The 27,832-nt window shown below is 34.8% G+C and overlaps 1 protein-coding gene across 3 annotated transcripts; it reads left to right on the top strand.

The window, feature by feature from the left end:
- The first annotated feature begins 1,543 nt into the window (after positions 1 to 1,543).
- On the top strand, positions 1,544 to 27,656 carry LOC100260502 (uncharacterized). Of its 3 annotated transcripts, XM_002272714.5 has the most exons (20): positions 1,545 to 1,722; positions 2,574 to 2,652; positions 2,739 to 2,936; positions 3,628 to 3,842; positions 8,758 to 8,830; positions 9,031 to 9,087; positions 13,628 to 13,707; positions 13,795 to 13,857; positions 13,985 to 14,072; positions 17,504 to 17,606; positions 17,749 to 17,852; positions 19,712 to 19,785; positions 21,197 to 21,261; positions 21,396 to 21,574; positions 23,628 to 23,695; positions 23,785 to 23,845; positions 25,587 to 25,624; positions 25,709 to 25,777; positions 25,866 to 26,217; positions 26,817 to 27,656. In XM_002272714.5, the coding sequence occupies exons 1-20, from the start codon at positions 1,640 to 1,642 to the stop codon at positions 26,850 to 26,852; spliced, it is 2,085 nt and encodes a 694-aa protein (XP_002272750.1). In that variant the 5' UTR covers positions 1,545 to 1,639; the 3' UTR covers positions 26,853 to 27,656. The 3 variants fall into 3 exon arrangements, with proteins under 3 accessions (XP_059598531.1, XP_002272750.1, XP_010659896.1); XM_059742548.1 differs by lacking the exons at positions 23,628 to 23,695; positions 23,785 to 23,845 and having other exon boundaries at positions 1,544 to 1,722; XM_010661594.3 differs by lacking the exons at positions 1,545 to 1,722; positions 2,574 to 2,652; positions 3,628 to 3,842 and having other exon boundaries at positions 2,768 to 2,936.
- Positions 27,657 to 27,832: the final 176 nt, after the last annotated feature.

The raw sequence follows: 27,832 nt of genomic DNA on the forward strand, positions 1-27,832 counted from the left end.
ACCACGATAAAATCGACAAATTATCACTGAAATGAAATAGACTCCCAATTACTGTGTGCCACATTGTTCTTTCCCGATTTTCAATAATTTATTGTTGATTTTCGCTTCCTCCAACATTACTTTCTTGCATCCAACGACCAAAAACACTCATGATCATCATCCAATGGCCATAAATGTTTTCCAACATGTTCAAGTTATCGTGCAATGGCTAGATTTGAATCTTGATGTAATCCAAAGACCAAAAGTGTTTTGCAATGGTTTTTTGCTCTTCCAATAGATGTTTTGCACCAAATTTTTTCTATAAATAGTTGATTTTCATCTCATTCAATCCACAATTCATTAGAAAGGTTCCTTGATCCACATTTGTTGATTTTTTTTGTCATCCTTGAAAATTTTCATAAATTTGAGGGTTATGTCATTGTTAATTAAGACCTACTTAAGGTATGTTAGTCAATTAGTAAGATTTAAATTTAAATTGTGTAATTAGTTTAATCATATTAAATTTATATTTGATTTAATTAAAATTAATTATTTATGATTTATCATTATATTTTTAATTTAAATTGTATATTTGTATCCATCTTTGTATATTATATTATTATTAATTGTCATCAATTATATGATACATATATTAATTTTTTTTTTAAAAAAAAACAATATATGAATTATTTACTTATTATATATATATTTTGTGGAATGTTTCCTTGTATGTTTCAATTCCTTATATTTTGATAAATATATTTAATAAATTTAAAAAAAAATATTATTTATAAACTAAAAAATATTTAACAACAATGACTTATTTTTAAATTAAAAATAGTTTTTTATACTTAATAGGTAATAGCATGTTTAGCAAATGCTATTAGGAGTAAAAAATATGTTTGATAATTTTGTTGCTAGAAAATGGATTTTTAAAAACTTATTCTAGAAGTAGAGTGTTTTTCAAAACACACACACGTGTGTGTGTATATATATATATATATTTAAAATAATAGTATACATAAAAAAGTATGATTAAAATTAAAATGTAATTTTTTTACTTTAGAAAATATCAAATAATTATTTTTGAAAATAATCAGAGTGCGTTTTACAATGTTTTTAAAAAGTGTTTTTAATATTTATGATACTTAAAACAAGTATTTTTTGTTTTTTTTTGGAGAATAGAAAATTATTTTAAAAAATAGTTACAAAACATATTTGAAAATAAAAAATTGTTTTTTGATATTGAAAATAGAAAATATGGTATTTTCATATAATTATTTTAAAAAATAATTATATAAATATATAAAATGATTAAAAATAAAACACTTCACATAAAAATTATTTTTAAAATATTAAAAATAGATTACATTTTTTTTATATTTTCAAACGTACTTTTATTCTATAAAATAGACTTAAAATTGTTTATCAGAAAGGTTTTTAAAAACATTTACCAAGTAATTCTCGTAAACTTTTATTAATTATTTATAATGAATACAAAACGCTGCGTTTTGGGAGTAAAAGATACAAAACGCTGCGTTTGAGTCACTAAACCCCTAGAATGTGGCACAGGCAAACCGCATCGTCATGATTCTCTGGCCTAAAACCCTACTTCCTCTGCCACGGTTTCAGAGCTTCGCATGACAAAGCCCTAATCGCTATGAAACACCTAGAAGAATCAGACGTTGGCATCTCCTTCTATATCTCCCAGCTTCCTGGTTTCCGTGGCATTCTCAAGCAAAGGTCTTTGAGAATTCTCCTTGCTTTTCCCTCACTTTTGAATTTTACCTATGTTTGGTTTCCGGAGAAATGTGGATGGAAGAAAATATTAAATTTGAATTTCGAAAGTTTATTGAAGGACTTGAGGAAACCGAATCCTCCAATTGATGTTTTTTGTGTTTTCGATGTTCCGAAATCAAACTAGGATCAAGGGAACTACGATTTCATTTTCTTTTGAATTCATTCATTTTTTTCTTCTACTAATCAAACTAGGTTGTTGAGCTGTGCTTGGCTGCTTTTTCGTTCTTCATTTTCATGTACAATATTAAGCTCCTTGATGAGGAAACGAGGGAGAAGAAAACAATTACAATTTTTGATTCTCGAAAACCTGCTTTATCTTTTTTACCCTAGAAAAAGAATAGAGCAATTTTTTACTACAGAAAGGACTCTATTTTCAATTTTCAGAAAAAGGAAAAAAGAACAAAGAAAAGATAGTAGGAACCATCACTCTAATCTTTTTTTTTTTTTTTTTTCTTTTAAATTTTACTTTGTTTTCTTGGCAGCCAAACGGATGGTTTCTGGTGTTTTCCTTGAATTTCAGCTGTTTTTCTATCTCTATTTCTACGTTATCGCATTAAAGTTATTTAAACTTCTTCCTTTTTTTTTTTTGTTAATTTTGTTTTTTTAATGGGATTTCGTTATCCATTCCAGAGCCAATTTAATCAGAATTCAATTTGATAGAATATTTACTTCAGTATATCTCTTTTCTGAAATTTGATTTTGTTTATTTTAGTATGCATTCTTAGACAAACTTATGGGGAAGCACATGTAAACTGTGTTTAATTTTGTATTTTTTTTGTTGAAATTCCATGTAGGTACTGTGATTTTATCGTTAATGAAGTAGATTCTGATGGGAATGTTGTTCACTTAACGTCCCTAGATGCTCCTCCTGAGGTAATTTAATTTGGTTTGAATTTACTCATGGATTCATATTATTTTCTATATACATGTTTTGACGATATTTGGTTCTTTATATCCAGAGTATGGAGAAAAATGAGACAAAGATATCCGATCAATCAAATAAAGGTTATGCTTCTGAAATTGAATTGTTTAGGTCTCTTGTGGGAGACTCCGATGTTGAGTGCCTAAAAGGTCTCATTGATCAAGTAGCTTCTGGCATTGAAGATGGTGTCTCCCCAATTGTTCTTTCTTCCAGTTCTGATAAATCCCATAGAACGGTAGTTTTGACTTTTCTCTCAGTAATGTATGTGTGTATATCTATAATGTATGAAAGCATTTATTTAAGTGTTGGACAACCAATTTTCTTAAAAGCTTAAGTTTGTAGGATTTAAATTCACAATGTATATCGTGCTCTTTAACACCCTCCCTCACCTGTGGTGTCCCATATCTGTACATGGAGGGATATACAAACTCATAGGCAAATAACCACAATTAGCCTCTTTTGGACTTACATAATGAAGTGGAGAAATAAACATGAGGTGAGGCTTGAACACATGGCCTCCCGCCAAACAAGGCTCTGATACCATGTTAAACAACCGATTTTCCTAGAAGCTTAAACTTGTAGGATTTAAATTTACAATATATATCATTCTCTTGTATAGTAAGGCACCATATTTGGGTGGGTTGGTGCCATGTCAAATTGTTCTACAACTTAGCCCTACTTAAAAAATAAGAACTAGAATTACTAATTTAGCTTGGAACTAAAAGTGGAGGACTAATCGATTGCATAGTTGGTTGTTTTGTTTGCTTTGTGTCTATGCTTTGTTAGACTAAACTTGAGATGTTTGTACCAAGTTTTGCCCCCTAATTTATATCAATCATAAAAAACGAGAGAAAAAAAGAAAAAGAAGTTTTTCTCTTGATATCTCTACAATTGATTATAAATTGTTTATTGTTCTTTGCTTTCAGGCAGTGCATAATTTTTTCAAGGAGAATTTGAAATTCCTTGTTACCGATACAATAGATGGACCAGACACCTCGTCAAAATGCATTCGTGTGAGGTTAAATTCGGGGGGGTCTCACAACAATGGTAGAAACTCCAGGAAACGGAAAGATAGACGTGATAAGCCCTTTGATAGTAGAGGTTCAGACAATTGGTCAGAGCATGTTGGCAAGTTCCTTAGGTAAAAGGTCAATCATGTTGCTATTGCATTCTTTGTATATGGAAAAAAGTTATTTCTACCATATAGAAGGAGAACCATTGAATTACAAGCTAAGAACTTGAGTTTCCTCATTAGTCCTCTCTGTTTCTGAAGAATTTGGATTCATATCAAATCATTTGGAGTGGATTGCATGGAAAAACTATTAAAAAAATGAGGTATACAACTTAAATTATAATTATATCTTTTTTCTCTCCAAAATATGCACACTTCCATAGTACCATTTTTCAACTTGTATATATAGTAGATAGGTAAAACCTATAATTATAATCTTACAAAATATGAGAATCCATGATAATATTTTACCTCGTATGAAAATTTAATGGTTGATTTATACTTAGGCTAGGATTAAAACAAGCTTAATTTGAGAGACTGTTATTTTTTTAGTACCGGTTCCTTCTTCCCTATCTATATCTTGGAATTTTAACTTTCATCTTAGAGCAAGAAATTAAGGAACTAGCTCTTCTTATGTTTGCTTAAGCCTATGTGTATCTATCTCCCACTTTTTATGAAGTGAGATTTTGGTCCTTGTCATCCTTAGGATTAATCTCATTTAGTTCCTTCTTTAGTGCTCTCTTTGCTTCAATTAACTCGGTTCCTTTTATTCATTCAAACTTCATTTGGAAATCCCAAACCTCACCAAAAGTAAAGGCATTTATATGGTTTGATGCAAATAAGAATGTCGATACTAATAACTTGTTTCAACATAAAGGACCCATATAAAGCTCTTTGCTGGGAATGGTTTAAGAGTAGGGGGGTAGTCTAGATCATGTATTTTTACATTGCCCCATAGCCTTGGCATTGTGGTGTAGATCAAACTTGCAAGGATTGATTAGGTTCCACCTATAGGGTGGAAGAGATAGTAATTATATCCTTTATAGGTTTTGGGGTCGTCCTTGAGGTAAGACTCTTTGGTGCATTGCTAACCTCACTTTGATTTGGACTATTTAACAAGAAAGAAACACTATAATTTTTTAGGGTAAGTGAAAAGGTCTTTGGAAGCAGTTTGAGACTTGTTTTATTTCTCTACTTCTCTTTGGGATTCTTTTAATGAAGTTTTTGCAAGCATCCCTTTGAGTGTCATTATGCTAGATTGGAACCTAGTTTGCAAAACCATGAGGTTGAGTAAGAATAGTTTCCGAATGTTTAGTGGCTCTAATGGGTTTTGTTGAGCTAAATTTTGGTAGGTGTTCTTTGGCATAGATGTAAAAGCATTCTCTAAGTTTGGAAGTTAGGTTTAATCATTGATGTAGAGATTCTATCCATTTTGGAAGGGTTGATGTAGGCAAAAGCTTTAAGCCTCTATAATTTTTTAGATTTTGTAGTTGTCATGTCATGGGCAACTAAGAAAGAAAAAGGACCATGGAAGTTAACGGGTGGTTGTGCCAAATTATTGATATTTCTTTAGAGTTGAGATGTTCCTTCTCTTAGGCCCCTTGTTTAAACAATAATGTGGTAGATGCATTAACAAAGCATGGAACTAGATATTTGGTTTTGTTTGTAGGAGATTTTATTTGAATTATAGCTAGCATTGCCTTAATCATTTTGATGTGTACATGAAGGAAAATATGATTTTTTGTATATTGAATAATCTGTACAAGGGGAATATATATTTATATATACCACAAATCAAGGGACAACCAAACTAATTACATAAAAATTAGGAAATTGTTAAAATTAAGAAACTGCTTTAATTTATACAAAATCTCTATAGTTGTACATTGATTCCTGAAAGTCGAAGAATCACATGGAATCTCCAACACCCCCTCTCACTAGTGAATGGAAATTATCTATTCCTAGCTTGCTTATAATCTTTTGAAATGAAGATCTTACCAATCCCTTTGTTAAAATATTTGCCAATTGTCCATGTGTTGGGACATGGTGTACATATCAACTTACTCTTAAGCTTCTCTTTGATGAAGTGTCTATCTACTTCAACATGTTTGGTTTGGTCATGTTGAGTTGGATTATGAGCAATGGTGATGGTCGACTTCTTGTCACAATACAACTTCATTAGTTCTTGCCACTTAATTTTAAGACCATCAAGAATAATTTTAACCGCAAACGTTCATAGGTACCATGAGCCATGGCTTTAAACTTTGCCTCAACACTTGACCTTGCCACCACAATTTGCTTCTTACTTCTCCAAGTTACTAAATTTCCTCCAAGTGGTGTGCAATACTTCGAGGTTGACTTTTTGTCCATAACTGACCTAGCCTAATTAGCATCTGTTTATGAGTCAAGGCTTAGCTCTGCACCTTTCTTAAACAAAATTCCTTTCCCTCGGGTACTCAAGATATCATAAAACTCTATAGGCTTCTTGAAAATGAACACCTTTTGGATTGTGCATGAATTGGCTTATCTCATTCATGATATCTGCTTATCTGGCCATAAGTATGAAAGGTAAATTAACTTACCAACCAAGTTCTGATATCTTCCTCAATCCACTAGTGTATCATCATTGGCCTCACTTAGCTTTTAATTTGGTTCAATAGGTGTATCAATAGGCTTGCATCCTATCATTTTAGCTTCTTTTTGGAGATCAAGTACTTACTTTTGTTGTAACACAAATATTCCTTCCTTTGATCGAGCTTCTTCAATTCCTAGGGAACATTTGAGCTTTCCAAGTTTTTTATTTCAAATTCCTTGGCCAATCGGTTTCTAAGTAGTTGCATTTCCATTTACCCATCAAAAAAAGTAGTTGCATTTCCATTAGATTATTACCCTTTACAATTATATCATCAATGCATACAATCAATGCTATAACTCTCCTTGAAGTTGAGTGTTCAATGAACAACGTGTGATCTCTTTGACTTTATTTGTACTTCTTGAACATCACCTTTGCGAATCTTCCAAACCATGCTCTTGGATACTTCAACCCATACAAAGTTTTCTTCAAACTACACACTTTATTCTTGTCCAAACCCGACAATGCTTTCATATACACATCTTCCAAAATCACGACATATAAATGCATTTTTCACATCAAATTGTTGCAAACACAAGTCAAGGTTACTTGCCAAAGATAAGAGCACATGGATGGTATTCGATTCTTGCCACAAGTCCAAAAGTTTATTGATAATCAACTCCATAAGTTTGAGTGTAGCCCTTGGGTATCGATCTTGCTTTATATTTTTCTAGAGACCCATCGACTTTATATTTAATCGTAAACACTTAGTTGCAACCTACAAGATTCTTTCCTTTTGGAAAGTCCACTATTTCCCAAGTCTGATTTTTATTTAATGTCTTCATTTCGTCATTCATGGCATTTTCCCAATTCTTATTTGTAAGTGCCTTATAATGATTTTGAGGAATTTGAACAAAACTCACTTGGGTGAAAATTTTTTTTGTGTTGAGGAGATGGTTTGTCTAAAGAAACAAAATGGGATATTGGATGTTGAGTGCAATTTCCAATTCCCTTCCTAAGTGTTTTGGGAACACTAGATTATTTATGGTAAGAGAAGTTGTTTCCATACCTTCTCACAAATTGGATTCTTGAACTTCCATAGGTAGAAGACATCCTTCTCCTAGAGTACACTTGGAGTGGCTGGACACTTGCAGGAACAGAGGTTGGAATTTCTGTTTCAGGCTCTATTTCAGGCTGAATGTTGATTGGATTTTTAAGAAATGGTAACTCGGGTGACATAGGAGAAGATAGTTGTTGCTAAGGTGAAGTAGAACCTAATGTACCTGATGGAAGAGGAAGATCAAACAGAAACAAATCCTTATCTTCCGTAGTGACTGTCTCTCCCTGAAGGTAAGGATTAAAGAAAAAAATATTGTCTTTCAATGAAGGTAACATCCATAGAGATAAAAAAATTTCTTTAAGGTGGGTGATAGCACTTACATATATATATTTTTTTTTGTTGGCAAAATAACCTACAAAGATGTACTTTAGGGCACATGGATCAAGTTTTCCCCGATTATGGACATGAATATTGATGAGGCTAACACACACAAAAACTTTAGAAGCAAGCTTGCAAGTGATGAGAATTTGGAAAATGGTTGGAAAAAGCACTCATAGGACTTTTGAACCCCAAAACCCTTGAGGGTGTTCAATTTATCAAGTGTGCATTAGTCAACACGACTTCTCCCTAAAGATTTAGGAACATGTGTTTGAAACAAAAGGGCTCATGTATCCTCAAGTAGGTGTCTATTTTTTTGTTCAGTGGCTTCATTTTGTTGTGGAGTATCCACATAGGACGAATAATGAACAATACCTTCTTTTTGAAGAAAATGTGAAAAAGTTTGATTGAAAAAGTCCCTCACATTATCACTTCTTAAATTCTTGATGTAGACCTCAAATTGGTTTTTGATCATTTTGAAAAAACTTGGAAAAACTTCACTCATTTCGGATTTTTGTTTTAGATAAAAACCCTCCCTCACATTATCACTTCTTAAATTCTTGATGTAGACCTCAAATTGGTTTTTAATCATTTTGAAAAAACTTCGAAAAACTTCACTCATTTCGGATTTTTGTTTTAGATAAAAACCCTTGTACACTAGTCAATAAATGAGACAAACCACTTTGCACCTGAAATATTAGGAATTTTAGATGTTCCCCAAATATTAGAGTGAATCAAGGAACATGGAGAAGATGACCTTGTATTACTCAAAGGAAAGAAAACATGATGATGTTTAGCAAATTCACAAATATCAAAATGTAAATTGTTAACATCAACATTTTTGAACAATAAAGGGAACATATCTTTGAAAAACTAAATGGTGGATGTCCAAGACAAAAGCGTTGAATCCGGAATGGAAGAATAATTTGTCAGTGCTTCTGAAAACATTTTTTTTTCAACTTCCATTGATCTTTCATTGCATCAACTTTGCACTTGAACACTATCTGATTAGTACTGTCAGTATAAATTTTCAGGTTTCATCTTTACAAGGAGAACAAGGATACCCAGGAGGCCATAGGATTGATTGGAAAGATGCTGGGCATCCAGGTAATTCATGGGAAATTATAGCCATTCATTTCCAAATATTTGTGATCCTTTGTAGGTAATAATGGGGATGGCAGGTGGCTGTATTAGTCATATAGCTGTTGTTGGATGTTCTATCATATTTTGAACAGTTTGTATCGGTTGTATATGTAGAAGTGTTAAATATCTTTTATTTACATTGATTGATGTTTCTGTTTCGACAGCCAAGATCATTTGGATTTGCAGGCACAAAAGACAAACGCTCTGTATCTACACAAAGGGTAAATCATTCTCAGCACTTCTGTTGCTTTTGCCGTTATGTGGTGTTTTTTTGCTTATTTGTTAATGATAGATTATTTTCTCAAACCTGGACCACACTTAACATCTTGGAGGTGAGTCATATGATTGTTGGTTTCCTCTTTATCACTACTTGTAGCCATGGAAAATGAGTGTATTTTCTGAATTGGATTAAAACCCAATGGTACAACAAATTATATTTCAACCACATACAGAGCATGACAAAATAAATATCAAACAATGCTTGTGAAGACTGATTTCCATAAATGGCCTTTTTCGACTGACATACTGCACGTGACTACATACCCAGGATCTTACTCAATATACTTGTCTCTTAAGTATCAGCATACAAAAATCCAATTTTTGGGTATCAAGTTTGAAGAGTGGCCAAGTTTTGTTAAACTATTAACATGGGGCTCGGAATTATGCCAGGCTACTAGGGAAGGAGTCCCAAATAATCAGCCACTGAGGCTTTGGCTAAGGTGCCGAGGGGTTGGATGGGGAGATCCCAGGTTTGACATGCACCAAAAATAAATTAATAAATAAAATTACCTATGCTGAAAAAGAAAGGGTCTCAAAGTGATAATCCCCAATAGCTTGACCTTAACCGTTTTGTTCAATAAATGGGCTTTCAACTGCTCAGTAGAGCCATCCAGTAGATATTCAATGGCATAAGCCCCACACACTGGGCAGCTTGCGTTCTTTTTTTTTTCTTTTTTTGATGGGCAAAAGAACATTTTATTTAAAAAAATGTGAATAAAAAAGGCGTGAAACCCAAGAACATAGGAGGTGTGCAAAGGGTGCTTTTTATTATTGTTGAGAGAGAGAGAAAGAAGAAAAACCTTAATTCTCATTCATCTATTTACTTACAATTGAGAAATATATATATACAAGTCTAGGAGTCCTAATTAGGCTCGTAGGTAAATTGAACTATCTCACCATTACTCGTCCAGACATTTCTTTTCCTGTGAGTGTTGTTAGTCAATTCCTACAGTCACCATGTGATAGCCATTGGGATGCCGTAATCCGCATTCTTCGATATATCAAAAGTACACCAAGCCAAGGTGTGTTGTACGAGAACAGAGGTCATACTTAGGTTGTTGGTTACACAGATGCAGATTGGGCTGGCTCACCCACAGATAGACGTTCCACTTCAGGGTCCTGTGTTTTTACTGGAGGTAATCTAATATCTTGGAAGAGTAAGAAACAAGATGTAGTGGCCAGATCTAGCGCTGAAGCCGAGTATCGAGCTATGGTTTTGGCAACATGTGAACTCATATGGTTGAGACATCTTCTTCGAGAGTTGAGATTTGGAAAGGATGAACAGATGAAACTCATCTGTGATAACCAGGCCGCATTACATATTGCATCCAATTCAGTCTTTCATGAAAGGACCAAACATATTGAAGTTGATTGTCATTTCATTAGAGAGAAGATCGCATCAGGATGTGTTGCTATAAGTTTTGTTAATTCAAATGATCAACTAGCAGATATCTTCACTAAATCTCTCAGAGGTCCTAGGATTAAATATATTTGTAACAAGCTTGGTGCATATGACGTATATGCTCCAACTTGAGGGGGAGTGTTGAATATAATGTATTTATAGTATATAATCTTTCCTTGTTAATATAGGTCACATGTATGGTAGTTAGGACTCCTAGACTTGTATATATATATTTCTCAATTGTAAGTAAATAGATGAATGAGAATTAAAGTTTTTCTTCCTTGGCTCTAATACCATGTTGAGAGAGAGAGAAAGAAGAAAAACCTTAATTCTCATTCATCTATTTACTTACAATTGAGAAATATATATATACAAGTCTAGGAGTCCTAACTACCATACATGTGACCTATATTAACAAGGAAAAATTATATATTATAAATACATTATATTTAACAATTATTATGAAGAGAAACGCTACCTATAAAAAAAAAAATTATTATGAAGAGAAACACCAAAAGAGTGCTCCAAAGTACACAAGAAGTATACAAAGGATGCCTAAAAACACAAAAAAAAAAAAAAAAAAAAAAAAAGGGTGAGGGACAACAAAAAGTAGCACTTCCTGTTCTCCAATTGTTTGGGGATGCCAGTTTTGAGCTTCGAAAAGGAAATCAACTCTCTTCTAAGAAAACTGGAAGTGAAGAAAGGTTGTGGGGTTAAGGTGTTTGGGGGAAGGCGAAAATCCTTGTCCTCTTCGCAACTTGAGAAGGAAATCCGAAGGCTCGAGTGCTCAGTCAATTATAATAGCGTTCCGTTTACACTAAAAGGAAAGGGGAGGGGGTGGGGAATTAGTGGCAGGGGTCTTTGTTGGCCACTGGTGGTTTTGCTAGGGGTTCTTTGTTCTTTCTAGGTAGGGGTTTTTTTGTTTTTCTCTTTTTTGGTTTTACGCTAGGGGGTTTCCATCCCTTGTGGGAGTTGGGTGTTGGTGGGAAGGTGGGATTTAATCTTTCTCTCATCTTTTCTTGCTTGCCTATGGGCCATATCTGTATACTCCGTGTGTACTTTGCTGCGCCTTTTTGCAAGCGCTTTTAATATATTCTGCTTATTTACCTATTAAAAAAAAAACAAAAACAAAAACAAAAAGCAGCACCCCCTCAACCAGAGCCCAACCAGTCACAAAATATACAATGAAGGTAACGGAGTTAATTTCCAGTTGTTGTTGGTAGTATTTCATACATCATGTTGCTAAGATGCCCAACAACCTAATCATAAAGCCTTTTTTCTTCTTTAATGGAATCATCATCTATTATTCTCAGTGTGATAATTGGTGCAACATTGCTAACCATGGTTCAAAATATCAGCCGAGTTTGGTAAGACTCTGTCAAGTAGCATTCGCCTCGGCCCTTTCCGCGTCAAGTTTGATTCCTGGTACCATGAAGTTACTGAAAGAAATCATTTTTTCCCTTTCAAATCATAGCAAATAACAACAAATGGGATCGAAACCTAAAAAATCTCTGAAAAATCGAAGATTATCTTCAAAAGTAATAGATTTTCAAGTATCAAGGCCCATGATCCATGATGAAAAGAAAGAAAGTGACATCAGTTAACCTATCACCAAGTCTTGGACTGTATCTGTGTACAAGAAGAGGAGGTTGAGGCATTTTATCACTAACTTCAGAATGATCATGGATGTGGAGCACCTCCGTGTTGGCGGTTTCGCTATGGTCTCCTCTCTCTGCTTCTGGTCTCTGTGGTGTGTGGGAATGCAGCAACAGTTACCCTTCTCTCTCTCTCTCTCTCTGTGGTTTGGGTGAGTAGGTGTGCACTGTATGTGAATTGGGGATTTGAAGAAAGGATGGTCATATGTTATTTTATATAAGAACTGTTTATCATTTGATATGTTAATGTGTAATATGAATCATTAAATGTAGTATGAGTTGCATTAACTTAAGGTAATATATTACCGGATTTTATAATCTATTATTTTATATGATAATAGTTTATTATTTATATGTTAATAGGTTATTATTTTACATGTTAATAGTGTGATATAAATTGTATTAGTTTAGGTAATGTATTACTTTATATGATAATGGTAGCATATATGGTGTATTATTTTTTATTAACAATAATTGAAATCATTTAATTCATTATTATATTAACATATTAAAATAATTTAATTAACAACATATTTCACTTTGTTTGATAAATATATATTTTATATTTATATTTAATTATAAAGTGTTGTAATCATTTAATTAAAACTAAAAATGGAATTAATGATTGAATTGTATGTCTTTTAGTAAAAATATCATTGCATTTGAAATAAAATAATTTTTAGTTCTTAATATTATCATAAATTACTTTCTAAAGAGACTTTTATAACTATTGAAATAATGTTGAATGTAAGAAAATTTTATTTAATTAGTTTTTTAAGCTTATTTAATTATATCTATTTTTTTTTTTAGAATTTTCACAATATTTTTATGATTTTTTGAACTTTTTAATTATTTTATTTTGCGTATTGTCTGATGCCAAGCCAAGATGCTGAGAGTAATGTGCCTTGAGATCCTCCAAGTCAATGGCGATACCGTGACTTTGAACCATGTTGCTAACTGCTAAATATTTTTTATGAGTTGAATGTTAGACAATCTCAATTTTAATCAGCAGTACTTTAGAAATATAAACCCCCCAAGAACATGCTCTCATCTGCTGAGATGCTTATATATATGTTCTTTCCCTCTGGATTTTACCCCTTGGGAAGAATGGTGGGCAAGCGAGTCTGTCCCTTTTTTGTAATTCTGATAACTTTTTAAAGAGTTCTGATTGTGGAAATGGACACAGATCATTGAGAAAACATGCTATATCGTAGACAGGCAAATAAATTTGCAGTGATCATGTCAGCTCTGTGAGAAGGAATTTCAAGTTTTTATGATGATGATTTGATTTTTAATGTACTTTTAGACTGTGGAACTAGCATAAATGGTCGCTTGATGAAATTGTAAACTAGTTGATTAAGTTTAAATTCCTCAATTCAATTGGAAACAGATGTCTCAGTAGAGTATTTCTGTTTTTGCTACCAGGTAACTGTTTTCAAGCAGCATGCAAATAGACTAGCTGCTCTAAATGAAAGGTTGATTGGTATCAAAGTTGGTGACTTTTGGTAAGATCAATGGGTTTCAAGTTCTTGGTTTTCCTGGTGATTCATTTAATGATACACACAGATGTTATACCTGCATTTTTTGTGCAGCCATGTCAGGGAAGGGCTTGTTCTTGGACAGCTCCTAGGTAATCGATTCACAATTACACTGCGGTAATAATACTTCCCTATGTACTAATTAACTTTTCATATCACATATTTCTTTATTAAATCATATGTCATGTTTTCTTTCATTTAATTTCTTGTGACACAAACTCACCACATGCATATATCTTCTCAGTGGAGTTGTTGCAGATTCTGAAGAGACCATAAAAGCATCTGCTGATGCATTGGGAAGGCTTGGATTTATTAACTACTTTGGTTTGCAAGTACGTTCTTTTTTTTTTTTTTTTTTTGATTGGAAACGACACAAAGATTTATTGATAGAAAAAAAGTACAAAAGAAGGATGAGGAATCCTCCTGCCAAAGACAGCTAAACTATAGAAAAATACACTGAAAAACAAGCTATCCCTCTAAAAAGACCACTCCTTAAGGAGTACATACAGCTATCCAATCAAGATGTATCGCATTAAGGGGAGTCCCCTTAAAAAACTTGGAACAATAGGCCCAAAGAGAAGCAAGGAAAACAATAGAGTCCCATAGAGACTCTGAATTCCTTGCTTTATCCTCAAAAATCCTCGCATTTCTTTCCCTCCACACAATCCGAATAAGAGCGATGTTTGCAGCTTGCCACAAGGCTATCCCCCTCTTAGTCGAACCAAATCCATTGAATTTTGATGTACATCATGTCAAGGATGCTTCTCGGGGGAACCCAATCCATCTTAGCTAACTGAAATAACCTGTGCCATAACCCAATCGTCAAGGAGCAATGAAGAAAAATATGATCAGCTGATTCCCCATGCTTCATGCACAGAATACAAATATCTGGACTAAGGGCTTTGTAGGGTCTTCTCACTTGTAGCATGTCATTAGTATTCACCTTCTTGTGTGCCACTAACCAGATGAAGGACTGCACTTTGAAAGGAATTTGAGAATTCCAAACGAATTTAGAAGGAAAAACCTGAGGAGATCCAGAAATTTGGGATAAAGCTAGAAAGAAAGATTTAACTAAAAAAAGCCCTGAAGAAGACAAGGGCCACAATCTGGTATCTGGAACCGAAGGAGATAAATGCACTCCATCAAGAGAACACATGAGGCCTTCTAAGTCCTCAATCTCAGAATCTGACAAGTTACGACGGAAATTTAAATTCCAAGAGAAAGGACGAGTAGGACCGAGAACTGAAGAAATAGGTATGTTTTTATCCAAGACTACTCTAAATAGACTTGGATATTGGGATCCCAAAGGTTGGTCCCCCCACCACAAATCTTCCCAGAAGCGAATTCTTTCCCCATTTCCTACCACAAATCGAGTAAACGAGGAAAACTCTTGAAAGACTTGAGAAATAGCCTTCCAAGGACAACGATGTGACCATCTGACTATTGTGTTAGCATCCCAACCATTGGAGTGTGAACCATAGATGCTTAGTATGACCTGATGCCAAAGAGCTGAACCCTCTCTAGGGTACCTCCACAACCATTTCCCTAAAAGAGCGAGATTTCTCAGAGAAATATTCCCAAAACCCAAACCCCCTATTTCCTTCGGTTTACACACGACATCCCACCTGACTAAATGATCCTTTTTGCCTTCCCCAATCCCTGACCATAAAAAATCCCTCTGCAACCTCTCGATTTTTGCAGCAACTGAATCGGGTAACTTAAATAAAGAAAGATAGTAACAGGGCATATGGGTAAGGCAAGATTGGATGAGAGTTATCCTCCCTCCGAAGGATAGGTATGCCTTTTGCCAACCATCTAATCTTCTTGAAATTCTCTCAATCACAGGATCCCAAAAACCACCTGCCCTGGGGTTCCCGCCTAAAGGAAGACCCAGATATAGTATAGGCCAGCCAGAAGCCTTGCATCCAAGTGTCTCAGCCAATCTTGAAATATGAGCATGATCCAAATTGATGCCATAAATATTACTCTTGTCTAAATTGACCTTAAGTCCAGAAATATGCCCAAATGCTAACAAAAGACTCTTGAGAGTCTGCAAGTCTTCCTCCCTAGTGTTAGAAAAGAAGATGGTGTCATCGACAAATTGCAAATGAGATACCCTAGTTCTGTTTCTACCCACCCTGAAACCCTCCAACATATTTCTCTCCTTTGCTCTCACAAGCATCCTACTCAATACATCTGCTACTAAAGTAAACAAAAAGGGAGATAAAGGGTCTCCTTGTCTTAATCCTCTCGATGCCTTAACCCAACCTTTAGCGCTACCATTCACCAATACTGCATAAGATACCGAGGACAAGCATCCATTCATCCATTTCCTCCATTTAGGACTAAACCCCTTCTTCTCCAACACTTGCAAGTACGTTCTTATTCTTTTCTCTTTACTTCTTGAACTTCATTCTGCCAATTAGTTTCTCTATTTGCTATGATGAATACACTACCTAGAATTATTCCATGTAATGTGCAAATATATAGTGACAATCACCTAATGAGTGTGGAGGCTACAAATTGGCATTTACCTATTTGTATCTCCTTTACAATATCTAATGACATGGAAAGGTTCTATAAAAGGTTTACCAAATTTATTAGTGGGTTTCAATGAACTGGGTGTCCCTTTCATTTATGTTCTCTAATTTTGGGTCAGAAGGAGAACGATGCCTTTAGTTCTCCAAATTGAAGGAGAAGATGTTTCATTTCAGCAATGCCTGCCTTGCAAGTTCTTCCAATTGTGATAAGTCAAGGCAAGATTTTAAATTTTGTTTCAGGGTTGTGTCTATTGGCCTAGAAACTGAAACATTTTGGAAATGCAACAAAAAATGCAAAAAAACTGTGAAACACCTGGAAACTTGAAACATTATCCGTTCATGTCCAAGAATTAAGTCTTCTAAATAATTAGTTATGTTGGAGCCCTGTACTAGATTTTCTTACGCTTATATCCATTGGAATGGCTTTTCCATCAAAACACAGTGCTACTCATTAGTATGCATTTCCTTGATAATTTCACTTCTATTGCTCCTTGTTGGCGTCTTGTACTAATGCCTTTAGAGGCGTTCCACTCAATGTTATTCAACTCAGTTGAGATTTGGTTTGTAAATCAAATGGGTTGGATAATCATGAGAGGAGCTGAGTCCAGTTTTGAGGAGATCACCTTTGTTTATCCTTAGGTAGACTAAACCTTTGTGTAGATTTCTCCTTGTATAATGGAGTTTAGTCATACTTTGAACAGTTTCTTGTATTTTTTAGGGAGAACCCCTCATCCTTCTCATGTACTCTTTTTTCCCCCATAGTTAATACATCTTTTGTTTCTGATAAAAATAACATCTTGAAATGGACTGCGCGCTATGTGGCATGTTATTAAGAATCTCATTGCTTAAGGTGATACCTAAATTGCTGTTCTTGCTGTAAATAGGTTCTGAAAGTCCTGTTGACATTCTTATTTGGACCAGGATATCTGGTTCATGATTATTAAGTTAGATATTTTTTGCTTCTTGGCAATTTTTAAGGAAGCAAATAGGCTAGCTGATAATATTGCTCATCTTGACAGTAATATTGATGATACATATATTTCTTTGTTCCAATGAAGATGCTTATATGAAGACACTAGGAATCATACATTGATGTTTTAAATCTCATTATTTTCAGATATATGCTTTCTTCTGTTACACCCCATCCCACCAAAAAAAAAAAAAAAGGAAAGCTTCAAAGTTTATGATTACCAAATTTAACTCATTGGAACAAATTGCTGCAGCGTTTTGGAAGTGGTTCTGTGCCAACTCACCTTATTGGAGCTGCATTACTCAGAGGAGAGTGGGAAACTGCTGTGAGCTTGATTCTGGATCCAAGAGAAGGGGATATCCTTTTATTGTTTCCATATTTGTGAAGATAATCCTTTTCATCATTAAACACATTTTTAGCTCAAATAGTTTGTTGCATGCAGCTCTAATGCAACATCAACATGATGAATACTTGTTTTTCTTAACATAGTTGACATACAAAGGGATGCGATAAGGAAGGCACGGGAATATTATAAGGAAAGTGATGATATTGAAGGGACCCTAAGGCAATTCCCTCGTCATCTGGTTGCTGAAAGAGCTATAGTAAGTCTCCAACTATGGGTAATGGTGCATAATTTTTTTCCCTTTTGAATTCCTTCTAAGGTTAATGCTTCCTTGTATTGTTGGAAGGTAAATTTATAGTTCCCACATAATCATCAAAATGGTTTCTTTTATAAGGAATTTTTTTTATCTCTGTGACTTCAGTTTTTTGGACTGAAGAGTGTTTTGTAGTCTCTTTTAGATGTACTACTTGTTTTGCTTTTATCTAGATCAATCTAGGCTTGTTTTATTTCCTTTGGATCATGTTTTGTACATTTTGGAAGGATTTCTCTTCCTTATGCTAATGGAATATCCTTTTTTTGGAAGTTATGGTCACAAAAATTTTGGTTTTTCTTTTTCCTTCTTTTTTGCCTTTGAACTTACTAATTTTTTTTGTTGCACAGCTAAGGAGGAACAAGAAACTGAAACATACTTTGAGAAGCTTAGGGCCTGTGGGTATGGATTTTTAAAAAATGTTCTCATTTGAGAAATGAAAACAAAAGACATGTTCGCTTTTGGATTATTTTCAAATGTTAAAGTGCTTACATCTCTGAAAACACTAAAATAATATTTTGACCTTTTCTACAAAATGGCCTATTTTCAGAAATGTTTTTGAAACAGTTCTTGAAAACATGCTACCTGCATTTTTTTTCTGTATTATTTTCATTTTCTTTATTCTTGAATATGGACAGGAGTTCCCATTTCTATTAGCAAACAGACCCTTAGTATTTAATTAGCTACTGATTTTTTGCTTCTTTTATATAGTCCTTTAGTTTAATTAATGTGAGAGCAGATAACTTTTAACCAAGGATAAAAATATCATAAACTGACAGAATATCAGTGACTAGATTTTATGGAGAATTCAGGAAATATCAGACAGAAATTTGGAAAACAATATTAGTCAGATCGAAATTGATCAAAACTCGTAAAAGAAAGCAATAATACACATATTAAAGCTGTTTTTTTTAAAAAATAATATTCTGTAACTTTGGACAATAATATGCAATACTTGAAAACACATTTATTACCAAAATGATGATCAATTTAGTTTGGATGTATTAATCACAAGTTTATGTTTCTCTTATATTCATCATTTTTATAGTTTGAACAATCAATTTATTGGAATTTGAAAATAAGATAATTAAAATTAATTAATTTATTAATGTTTAATTTTTATATTGATATAAAATTAATAATTTAGGTTTAAAAAGTTATGGTACATATATTTGTGTATAAATATTTCATTGAAGGCCAACTTGACCTGATGGCAACAGGCCATCCTCTGCACCTGGAGGTCAGGGAAACCCCAGCCTCCTCTCCATTTATCTTAAAATGGCTCATGGCATGTGGCTGGCAGTTTTGCAAAAGAAAATCGTAAATTCATGAGAAGTCGATAAATTCGTGAAAAATCTCAAGAATTGTCAAACATTGGCTGGTCGATAATCTGTCAGTAATATCATTTTGACGGCCACTGAAATCCAATATTTTGGTCAGAATTTCGCTGATTTTTGGTGATTTTTTAACCCATGCTTTTAACATATGTATTAAGAAAAAGAAGGGTGTTTGTTTTCCCTAATTTCCTGTGTGGCTGCATAAATATATTTCCTAGTCACTCCTAGAGGCAAATAGAACCTTTCCATGTGGTATGACCTTTTTGGCTGATTTGTTTCCTTGATAGAATTATCCAGATGGTGTATGGTAATTTGATGGTGAATAGCAATTTCTCCTTTATTTATGCAGTTGGGAAGATCCCCATATTTGTCCTGATGTTCTTTTTTCTAGTTTAATACTTTTAAATTGAGATTGCTTCTGTTGTTTATCATGTTTAACAGTATTATAATTTTTCCCCAAATTTCATCCAGCTGCAGTGTTTGAAGAAATATCCTGGGAATTACTTGCAGGCCCTGAAGGCTATACCTAGGACTTTGAGAATGATGTAAGTGATTGATCCAGTAAATATTGTAATTAATTGCTTTTTCTCTGCTTGTTAGTTTGATAGCCTTAAGGGATAAAATTAGTGGGGATGCTCTGATTTGTGTGTTCATATAAATTGCATCTTTGTTACTTTTGGTATTTTCATTGTCACTGTATATTACTTACTTTAAACTTGCCTATCCCCCCAAAAAAAGAAGAAGAAGAAGCCAATGAATAGATCAACCCTTTTTGGCACCTGAAGTTTCCCTCACTTGGGAGACTTTTTAACATTTTCACAGGCATTAGAATATTATTTTTGATGCCACAAATCCTTGGGTTACTCAATGTAATCTTAAAATGAGATTGAATGTGTGTACAGTAAGATGTTAGAAATAAAATCTTCTGCCAAATGCACGCACCCACTGGTCTATTAAATTTTGAGAGAAAATAAACTACCTAAGAAATATGAGGGGATACTTAACAAAATTCTAAAGCATACCACTGGGACTGGAACTTTTTACACTGATGTCAACATAAACTACTCCTCTGGGCTTTGGGCTTCTCAGATCAACCACTTTCTTTACACATGGCTAGACGCTGGTGTGATGATAGCCTATCAAAAGTTCTGATGCATATGTCAATTCACGGAAAATAAAGGATAAAGTAAAGAAGGGGTGAAGAAAATGCCTCTCCTTGAAGTGAGAAAACTTCTCTTTGTTTGTATGAAAATAAGAACCTGCTTATATTTTGATCTGGACTATTTCTACCTTCGTTTACATGGAGTACAAGTGTCAATTTCCTTCTGCCAATGATACAGTATTTTGCATTTGGCTGAAGTATTGTTGGGCTGTGGCTCTGTGGGGCTGCCATGTAGCTTCCATGCTGAGGCTAGTTTATTTGGAAAACCTTGTTTGTTAGGTAAGGGGCTCTAATATACTCTCAATGAGGTGTCCCTGAGAGCTTAGGGTTTTTAAGGTGCAGGACTCTTATCCTTGTGGTACATCTAAATGCATCTGAAGAGGTCTATGGAAGAACTAGATGAGCTCTAACTGGTATTCATTGTTCTGAACAAGTTCAGGAAAGAGGACAATAGTTCAGGGTAAACATTTAGAGCTGTACAGCCCATTTGGTTTTAGAGCTCTGAGCTACCTAGAGGGTGTCATCAATGGGTTTCAAGTTCAGGTCACTAGGTGGAGCTGAGTTGGATTAGCAATGATATGTCTCAGGCCTGGATTTACCATCATGATCTCTCTCCCCTATTAATCTATATTCTTCCTTTCTCTCATTGTCTGCCACATACACAGACACATTCATAGACACACACAAATATGAGAGAAATGAGAGGTGAATACTTCTTTTCGACTCCTGTGGACATGAAACTTTGTGATTTTAGACTTCCAATTTGACCATTTTATTCTGGTTCTACTTTTCAGGTATGTACATAGTTACCAAAGCTATCTGTGGAACCATGCAGCTAGTATGAGAGTGCAAAACTATGGTATGACGTCATTTCAGTTACTGTTAGTACAAGATATATGATAGGTGTATTACTGTTGTGGTCTAGTCCAAACTTGATCCCTGCTATTTGAGAATAACCATGTGTGATTTTTCTGTTGTTCAACCCCATGGCAGGAACTAAACAAGTTGTATTGGGAGACTTGGTGTATTGTAAAGGAGATAATGCTGAAAAAGTGACAAGAGTTGTTAATTCTGAATTTGATGATGATGGCTGTAGTGATGCATTTGATTCTAGCCATTTCGATGAAATCTCTGAAACAGACCTTCCTGAAGAAAGGAATGATCCAGTGAAGGTCAGTTGCCTCATTATTTCCCACTCCCGAGGATTTCTAATACACAATTTATTCCAATAGCGTCTACCTTCAATGCTAACTCCTCTGGATTAGGTTGTTTTTTCCATGCCTCCTCTTCCCTTCCTATCCTATGGTACATTTTAGTTAGTAAGTCCTTGATAAATAAATTGTTAGATGTTTCTGCTACTTAAAAAGATATTATGTTATATTCACATGAAAAAAATTGGCTCATGTGATTTCTTTTTGAAAAACTTAAGCATGTATTTGACAATGTTTCATTTATATCGTACAAGAAAACTAGTTGCTAATCCATTATTGGAAAATAAATGCATTCATATGTTGACATGGTAGGGGGTACTTTTGTTCCCCACAGGTAGCCTCAACTGGCTGGCACTGTTACTCAAGAATGGGAGTTCCTAGGTTTAGCCTACCTGATGCATGATTCTTGAGGGGGTTTCATGTGTTTGTGGTTTTCCCCATCCTCCAAGTGGGGCTAGTTGGTTTTCCCATTATTAAAAAAGAAAAAATAAAAAAGACATGGTTAGTGGTTACTGGTTAGTTTATTCCTTAGAAGAATAATGAGTGTCAAGTACTTTCATGTGTACTCCCTTGAGCCTCTTTATGCTATATTGGAACCTTGTTTATGGGTCCAAGATGTTTGCTGGAAAAATGTCTTAGGTGTGGATTCCACCTTCAGAGGGTGTTCTTGAGGGATGTTTCTTATTATGTTTAACTTTGCTTAGATTTCATTATGTAGTTCATTCATTATGTTTACCATTGCTTAGATTTCTTCTCATCTCTCTTGTTTTAGTTTGGGGTCTTTACTTTTCACTATGTATTCTCTCTTTCTTTGGGAATACCTTATCTTCTTATGCACTCATTCTCCTTTATTAATACGACTTCTTGTTTCTCATTAAAAGAAAAAAAGGAAAGAAGAAAGAAAGAAAAAATTAAAGGAATTTCTGCACACTCCTTGTCACAGATGTTTGTAAAGACTGCCAACTCCATAGACATCTCTATCCTAAAAAGTCCTAGTGTCCATTCTGAACTGATTCAATGTTGGTTGAATTAGGGTGCTTGGGTTAGAGCTGTATGTTGTGGATCAAGATAATCAATCATTAGTTTCTCACTTTCGTGTGGAATTTTCTGGATTGAGAACCTGAGTGGTGGAAGAGCCTCGGACATTTTTTCTGAGGCCATTGGGGCTTGGGACAGTGATGACTGTTAGACCGTTGATCAAATTACCCATCACCACCCCCAACCCCACCAATCCTCTATAAAGCAAGAAAAACATATTAGAAACATAAAAAACAAGAATACATGGAAATCCTCAAGAAAGGCAAAAAGGAAAAAAAGATATGAAAAAGGAAGAGGAAATACAAGGAATCTAGTAAACATCAAATACTTCTAGATTAAACCAACCCACAACTCAAGCAGGAATAAAATCCATGAAGGTACATCTTGAGTGTTCAGTAAGGTCAAAGCCCAGAGGAATAAGAAATTAAGCAGGATATTCTTTAGCTCAGGATCGTGTGTTATTCTTCCTGAAGAAACTACTGCTGTGCTTCTCCTAAAGGTGCCAAACTAAGCAGAGAGGGGCCACTGGAGAACAGATGACATGATGGACTCATTCCTTATTTCTTTTATGCAAGCTGCACCTGAAAAAGTTGTTTCCCTGAGAACCTCCTGTCCTGGTGTGGTGAGCCTGTCAGATAGGGGTTTGATCTTCTTCATCATGCTTGGCTGCATGATTTTATTGGGACTTTCATATTCAAATTTAATGTTCTAAGACCCATTTATTACTAGGTTGAACAGAATTTGGAATTTGTCTTAACAGAAATGATCCCTGTATAGCCTGATGTGGTTCTGATTTATATACATGCCTAGTTATCACCTCTCCTTTACTCTACTAAGCAGAAAGTTTGAAAAGATATGTCTGCTGGTAATGCCTCATACTATTCACCTACTGTATATTCCATTGAGAAAAAGGTAGGAAACCCCTGGTCTTTGTATAATGTCAAGAATCTTGTGATAGCTTCCTTCCTTCTGGCAGGCTCTGGATGCAGAAGATTTACTTACTGGGAATTATACAATTGATGATGTTGTCCTTCCTTTGCCTGGGTAAGGATGACCTACAAAATTTAGTTGCTTTTATTTCATAAAGACCATTTTTTGCTTTTCTCTCTCTTCTAACACTGTTATTTTGACAGTTCAAGAGCAATTTATCCGACAAATGATATTGCCCAAGTTTATCATGATTTTGCAAAAAAGGTTCATTGTTTCTTACTATATCATCAAGCTTTTTTAATCCTGCCGTTTGTCTGCTTCTTTTTCTCTTCCTTGACGCTTGTTAATAGGAGTAATATCTGCATGACTGGCCAGGCATAATCTCAAACAGATTAAGATTCATCTTTTGGCATGAGCCTTGCTATTTTGCAGTTAGGGTTTACAAGGAAGCCCTGGTTGGGACTTATAATCACATAAATGTTCCAAGCTGCCAGCCTGTCTTTTCTAAAACAAAAGGTCAAAATTAGATAATTTTATTACTTTAGGCAGCTAGAATCTAAATTCTCCAAGATGCTAATGTAACTTTACCTGTTTGGCTGGATTCTTTGGCCCATCTGTTGCTGTAGATTAACATGTGTTCAACATGGGAAACATAAATTATGATTTCTGTTTATTGACTCTTAAGGCCAAGCCAGTCTTAAATAGGTCTTAAGTTTTCAAGTTATTGTCCAGTCTGTTATTGTGCCTGAATTTAGGCTTGGTTCTGCCTGTCATTATGGGCTCATCCAAACTAGGATTGAACCTTAAATAGAAACTAGAGAAACCATGTAGGACATACATACCATGTGTTTGCAAGAAAGGGCTTTGCAAAAAACCACCTTCAAAGGAGCTGAAGATTACTGTACTGCTTAATTGATAAACTATATAACAGTTACAACTTGTGGGGCCCATATAAGAGTGCCCTTTGCCTATCCTTTGTCACACTTTGTTTCTCTGTAAATACTCCTATAGTACAACTTTTCAAGAAAATCCATTAAAAATAAAGCTTGGAGCATTTGCTAGCCCACATCCTTGTGTAAGCTTCAGTTGAATACTTGTCTGCCAATTTTTATTCAATCGGTCATACTTTAATTTCTATTTTTGATAACTGAAACAAAAAAAATAAATTGTTTGTTCATAACAGAATGGTTGAAATGGAGGACATATTACAGTGTTCAGATAGATTAAGGTGCTGCCCTGTTTCCTGGAGGAAAGGCAAATTACATTATTTGCCATGTTTCCTAGATGAAACAATGGCTTCAACCATCTGTCAGGATGATGCAAACTTTAACTTTCTGAGATGCTTAAACAAATGTGATGGAGAAGTCAATGGCATTGCTAATGTGGTCACTAACCATAGCCTGATATTTATGGACTTATGGTTGAAGATGCTCATGGTGTACGGTCTCCAATTGTATTTGTGACACTGGGAACTCCAAAGAATGAATATTAATATTCCCAAGAAAAGAAAGATAGAAAGCCGAAAAAGCTTACTTCTAGTAGTTAGGTAACGATGGGGTCCTGGCAAGGGGCAATGGTTTGAACCTAACTGCATAAGTCATTTATTGGGAGTTTAGAGACCCTAGTTATTTCAATTATTTCTTAACCAGTGAAAGAAAAATGACAAATCAGCCCACTTTGTTCTTAAGTTTTCACAAAGTGGGAAAAGGGAGAAAAATGACACTTTGGGGTTGACCTGGTTTGTCGTCTGGACTGCTGCCTTATGTCACTGCTTTCAAGTTTCACCCAGCTTGTTCACCAAAGTTGAATATGGATCATTTTCCTGTTATTTGATGTTTGTTGGAAAGAAAAAAATGAGCGAATGAATATAGCAAGAAAGCCTAGTAAAAATAGCGGCAAGTTTGATCAGTAAACAAAATAGATACACTCTTAAGTATGTTTATTTTTCCTGTAATTTTATTCTAACTTCATTTTTGTTTCCTGGTGGGTGGTTGACATTGATCAGGATGCTATCAGCTTGACAGAGAGTGCACATAGTGTCAAGTATATTACTCAACTTTTCCTCAAAATCCTACGTCACTCCCCCATCCTGGTCACTGTAGTTATTCATATGACTGTTTTTCTTAGGGAATTCTCAATAACCAACATGACTGGAGGTTTTAGGAGGGTTTTCCAAAAGCCAATCGACTTTGAATGGTATTGTATTCCTTTATGTTGGCAACTTTTATGTCTGAGATATTCAAATAATATTGTTGACTAATTATTTTGTTTTCTATTATTGCAGGGAACTACTCACATATACTGAGGGAAACATACCATTGGCAGAAACAGATTGGGACAAAATCACCAAATCAAAACCATCGAACATAATTGGAGGAGAGGATTCGAGGAATGGAAATGAAAAAGAAAATTCTTTTCAATGCATGAAGCAATCTGAAAGCTTTGAACATAATGTGAATCTTTCAACGGATAACAATGAGCCAAATGGTGTGACTGAAATAGGCCTGCCACAAGTTGAACCTCAGTTCGAGTCTGGTGCTCCAGAAGCCCAGAGGGCTCTTAAATTAAGCTTTACACTCCCAGCTTCCTGCTATGCAACAATGGCAATTAGGGAGCTTCTGAAAACATCAACCTCGGTATGTACTAAGATTAAAAATGAAAGTTCTCATCTGTCAATCCACTAGCTGAAAAGTAATATCTTACTGCTTACAGTGAAGGTTAATCTGGCCTACTAGTGGGCTTGAAATTAGGAATTAAAATTCAAGCTGATCCGAACCCACATATATGCCTGTATCAAACTCACCCCAGAATGGGCAGGGCCGGGACGGTTACTCCAGAAAAGATTTTTATTATATATGCATAAAGTAGATGGTAAAAGAACATGCATATATTGCCCTTGAGGTCTGGCTCAAGTGGTAAAGGGTTGGGAAAGGTTTGTGGGAGGTCTCAAGTTCAAGTCCCAATTGGGATGGAAATTTACCGACCAAAAAGGGAAAAAAAAAAGAAACAAGAACATGCATATTCAAAACTTCATTTGTACAATAGGGTGCTCTGACCAGCAAATGATTTGAAATCCTAAACTTGTCCATTGGGGTGGGTCTGGTTAAATGGTGCATTTAACTGACCTGATTATCATACCCTAGTTGTTATGCTACAAGTGAATTGTGAGAAATTGAGCTTTATTATAAGACCATGTATAGGTATTCATCTATTTATCATTTCCTTGCATGTGCAGGTTGCATTTCAGAAAACCTTAAACACGTTGAGCTAATTTCTAGACGTAGAGATATGCAAAACCTGGGACATGCCAACAGTTTTCTTTGGGGAAGAAGTCCTGAAAATCATCAAGAAATACATGAGCAAATGAGGTAGAGTCTTCTCCCCTGCATTGAGGAACTTAATGTATCTGCAATTGATTGGATGATTTTTTAGCTTTGTCGATACAAATTGACGCTTATATTTTAACATTCATGGCCCTGTTCTACATTCCCCACTTTTTAGTTGATGATTTAATCTAACCACCGAGCTAATCCAGTCAACTGTATCCTGGACCAGCTTTAGATCTGGTAACCCCCAATCTGGAATGGGCCTTTTAGGGATGGTTACTTAATCAAATTGGTGTATTTTTAATTTTACCTGTGTCTGTGTTTGTATGACAAATATGTTAGTCAGAGAGTATGTTTATACATAAACGATCCAGAAGAGTTTCTAACCCAGGCCATAACCGATCCAAAACTATTAAATCTCAAACCTGCTACACAATTTTTTCTCATGAACTTACAGATTTCATGCATATGCAGCGCATTACTAAAGTGCTTGTAGCAATTTAGTGACTATGGGGTATGCTGCTTTTGGGAAGAAGATGTTGTACGGATAAAGACATACAGTTTGAGTAATTGAGGTTCCCCCTTGTATACTATACATTTAGAACTTTACCGTATTCAAATATATAAGCAAACAGGAGCAGAAGATGGAGGTAAGCTATCATATTTCTGACTCAGTACAATATTTTTTACTTGTTGAGAAAGATCAACTTTGGGCATTTTGATGTTTTTAATGCAAGAAAGTGTAAGGAGAGTTGTCTGTGTACCTGGATTTGAAATTTTTTGCTTGCATTTGGATGATGGTAGGAAGCTAGATATCATGAGGAGCACCAAATTTTCACCTTAAGAACTTAAATGCTTGAGTAATGAATTTTAAGAGTTTTTGGGGAATTAATAGGCCATCAGGGTGTTAAAGGTGTTCAGTTGG

The sequence above is a fragment of the Vitis vinifera genome, chromosome 14, assembly GCF_030704535.1.
Source record: "Vitis vinifera cultivar Pinot Noir 40024 chromosome 14, ASM3070453v1".
Lineage (NCBI taxonomy): Eukaryota > Viridiplantae > Streptophyta > Magnoliopsida > Vitales > Vitaceae > Vitis > Vitis vinifera.

Excerpts from the sequence above, each read along its gene's own strand:
- LOC100260502 (XM_002272714.5), top strand. The coding sequence starts at position 1,640 with ATGAAACACCTAGAAGAATCAGACGTTGGCATCTCCTTCTATATCTCC. Across the intron at positions 23,696-23,784 it reads GTTGTCCTTCCTTTGCCTGG|TTCAAGAGCAATTTATCCGA; the intron begins GTAAGGATGACC and ends TTATTTTGACAG. Across the intron at positions 25,625-25,708 it reads GAGAGTGCACATAGTGTCAA|GGAATTCTCAATAACCAACA; the intron begins GTATATTACTCA and ends TGTTTTTCTTAG.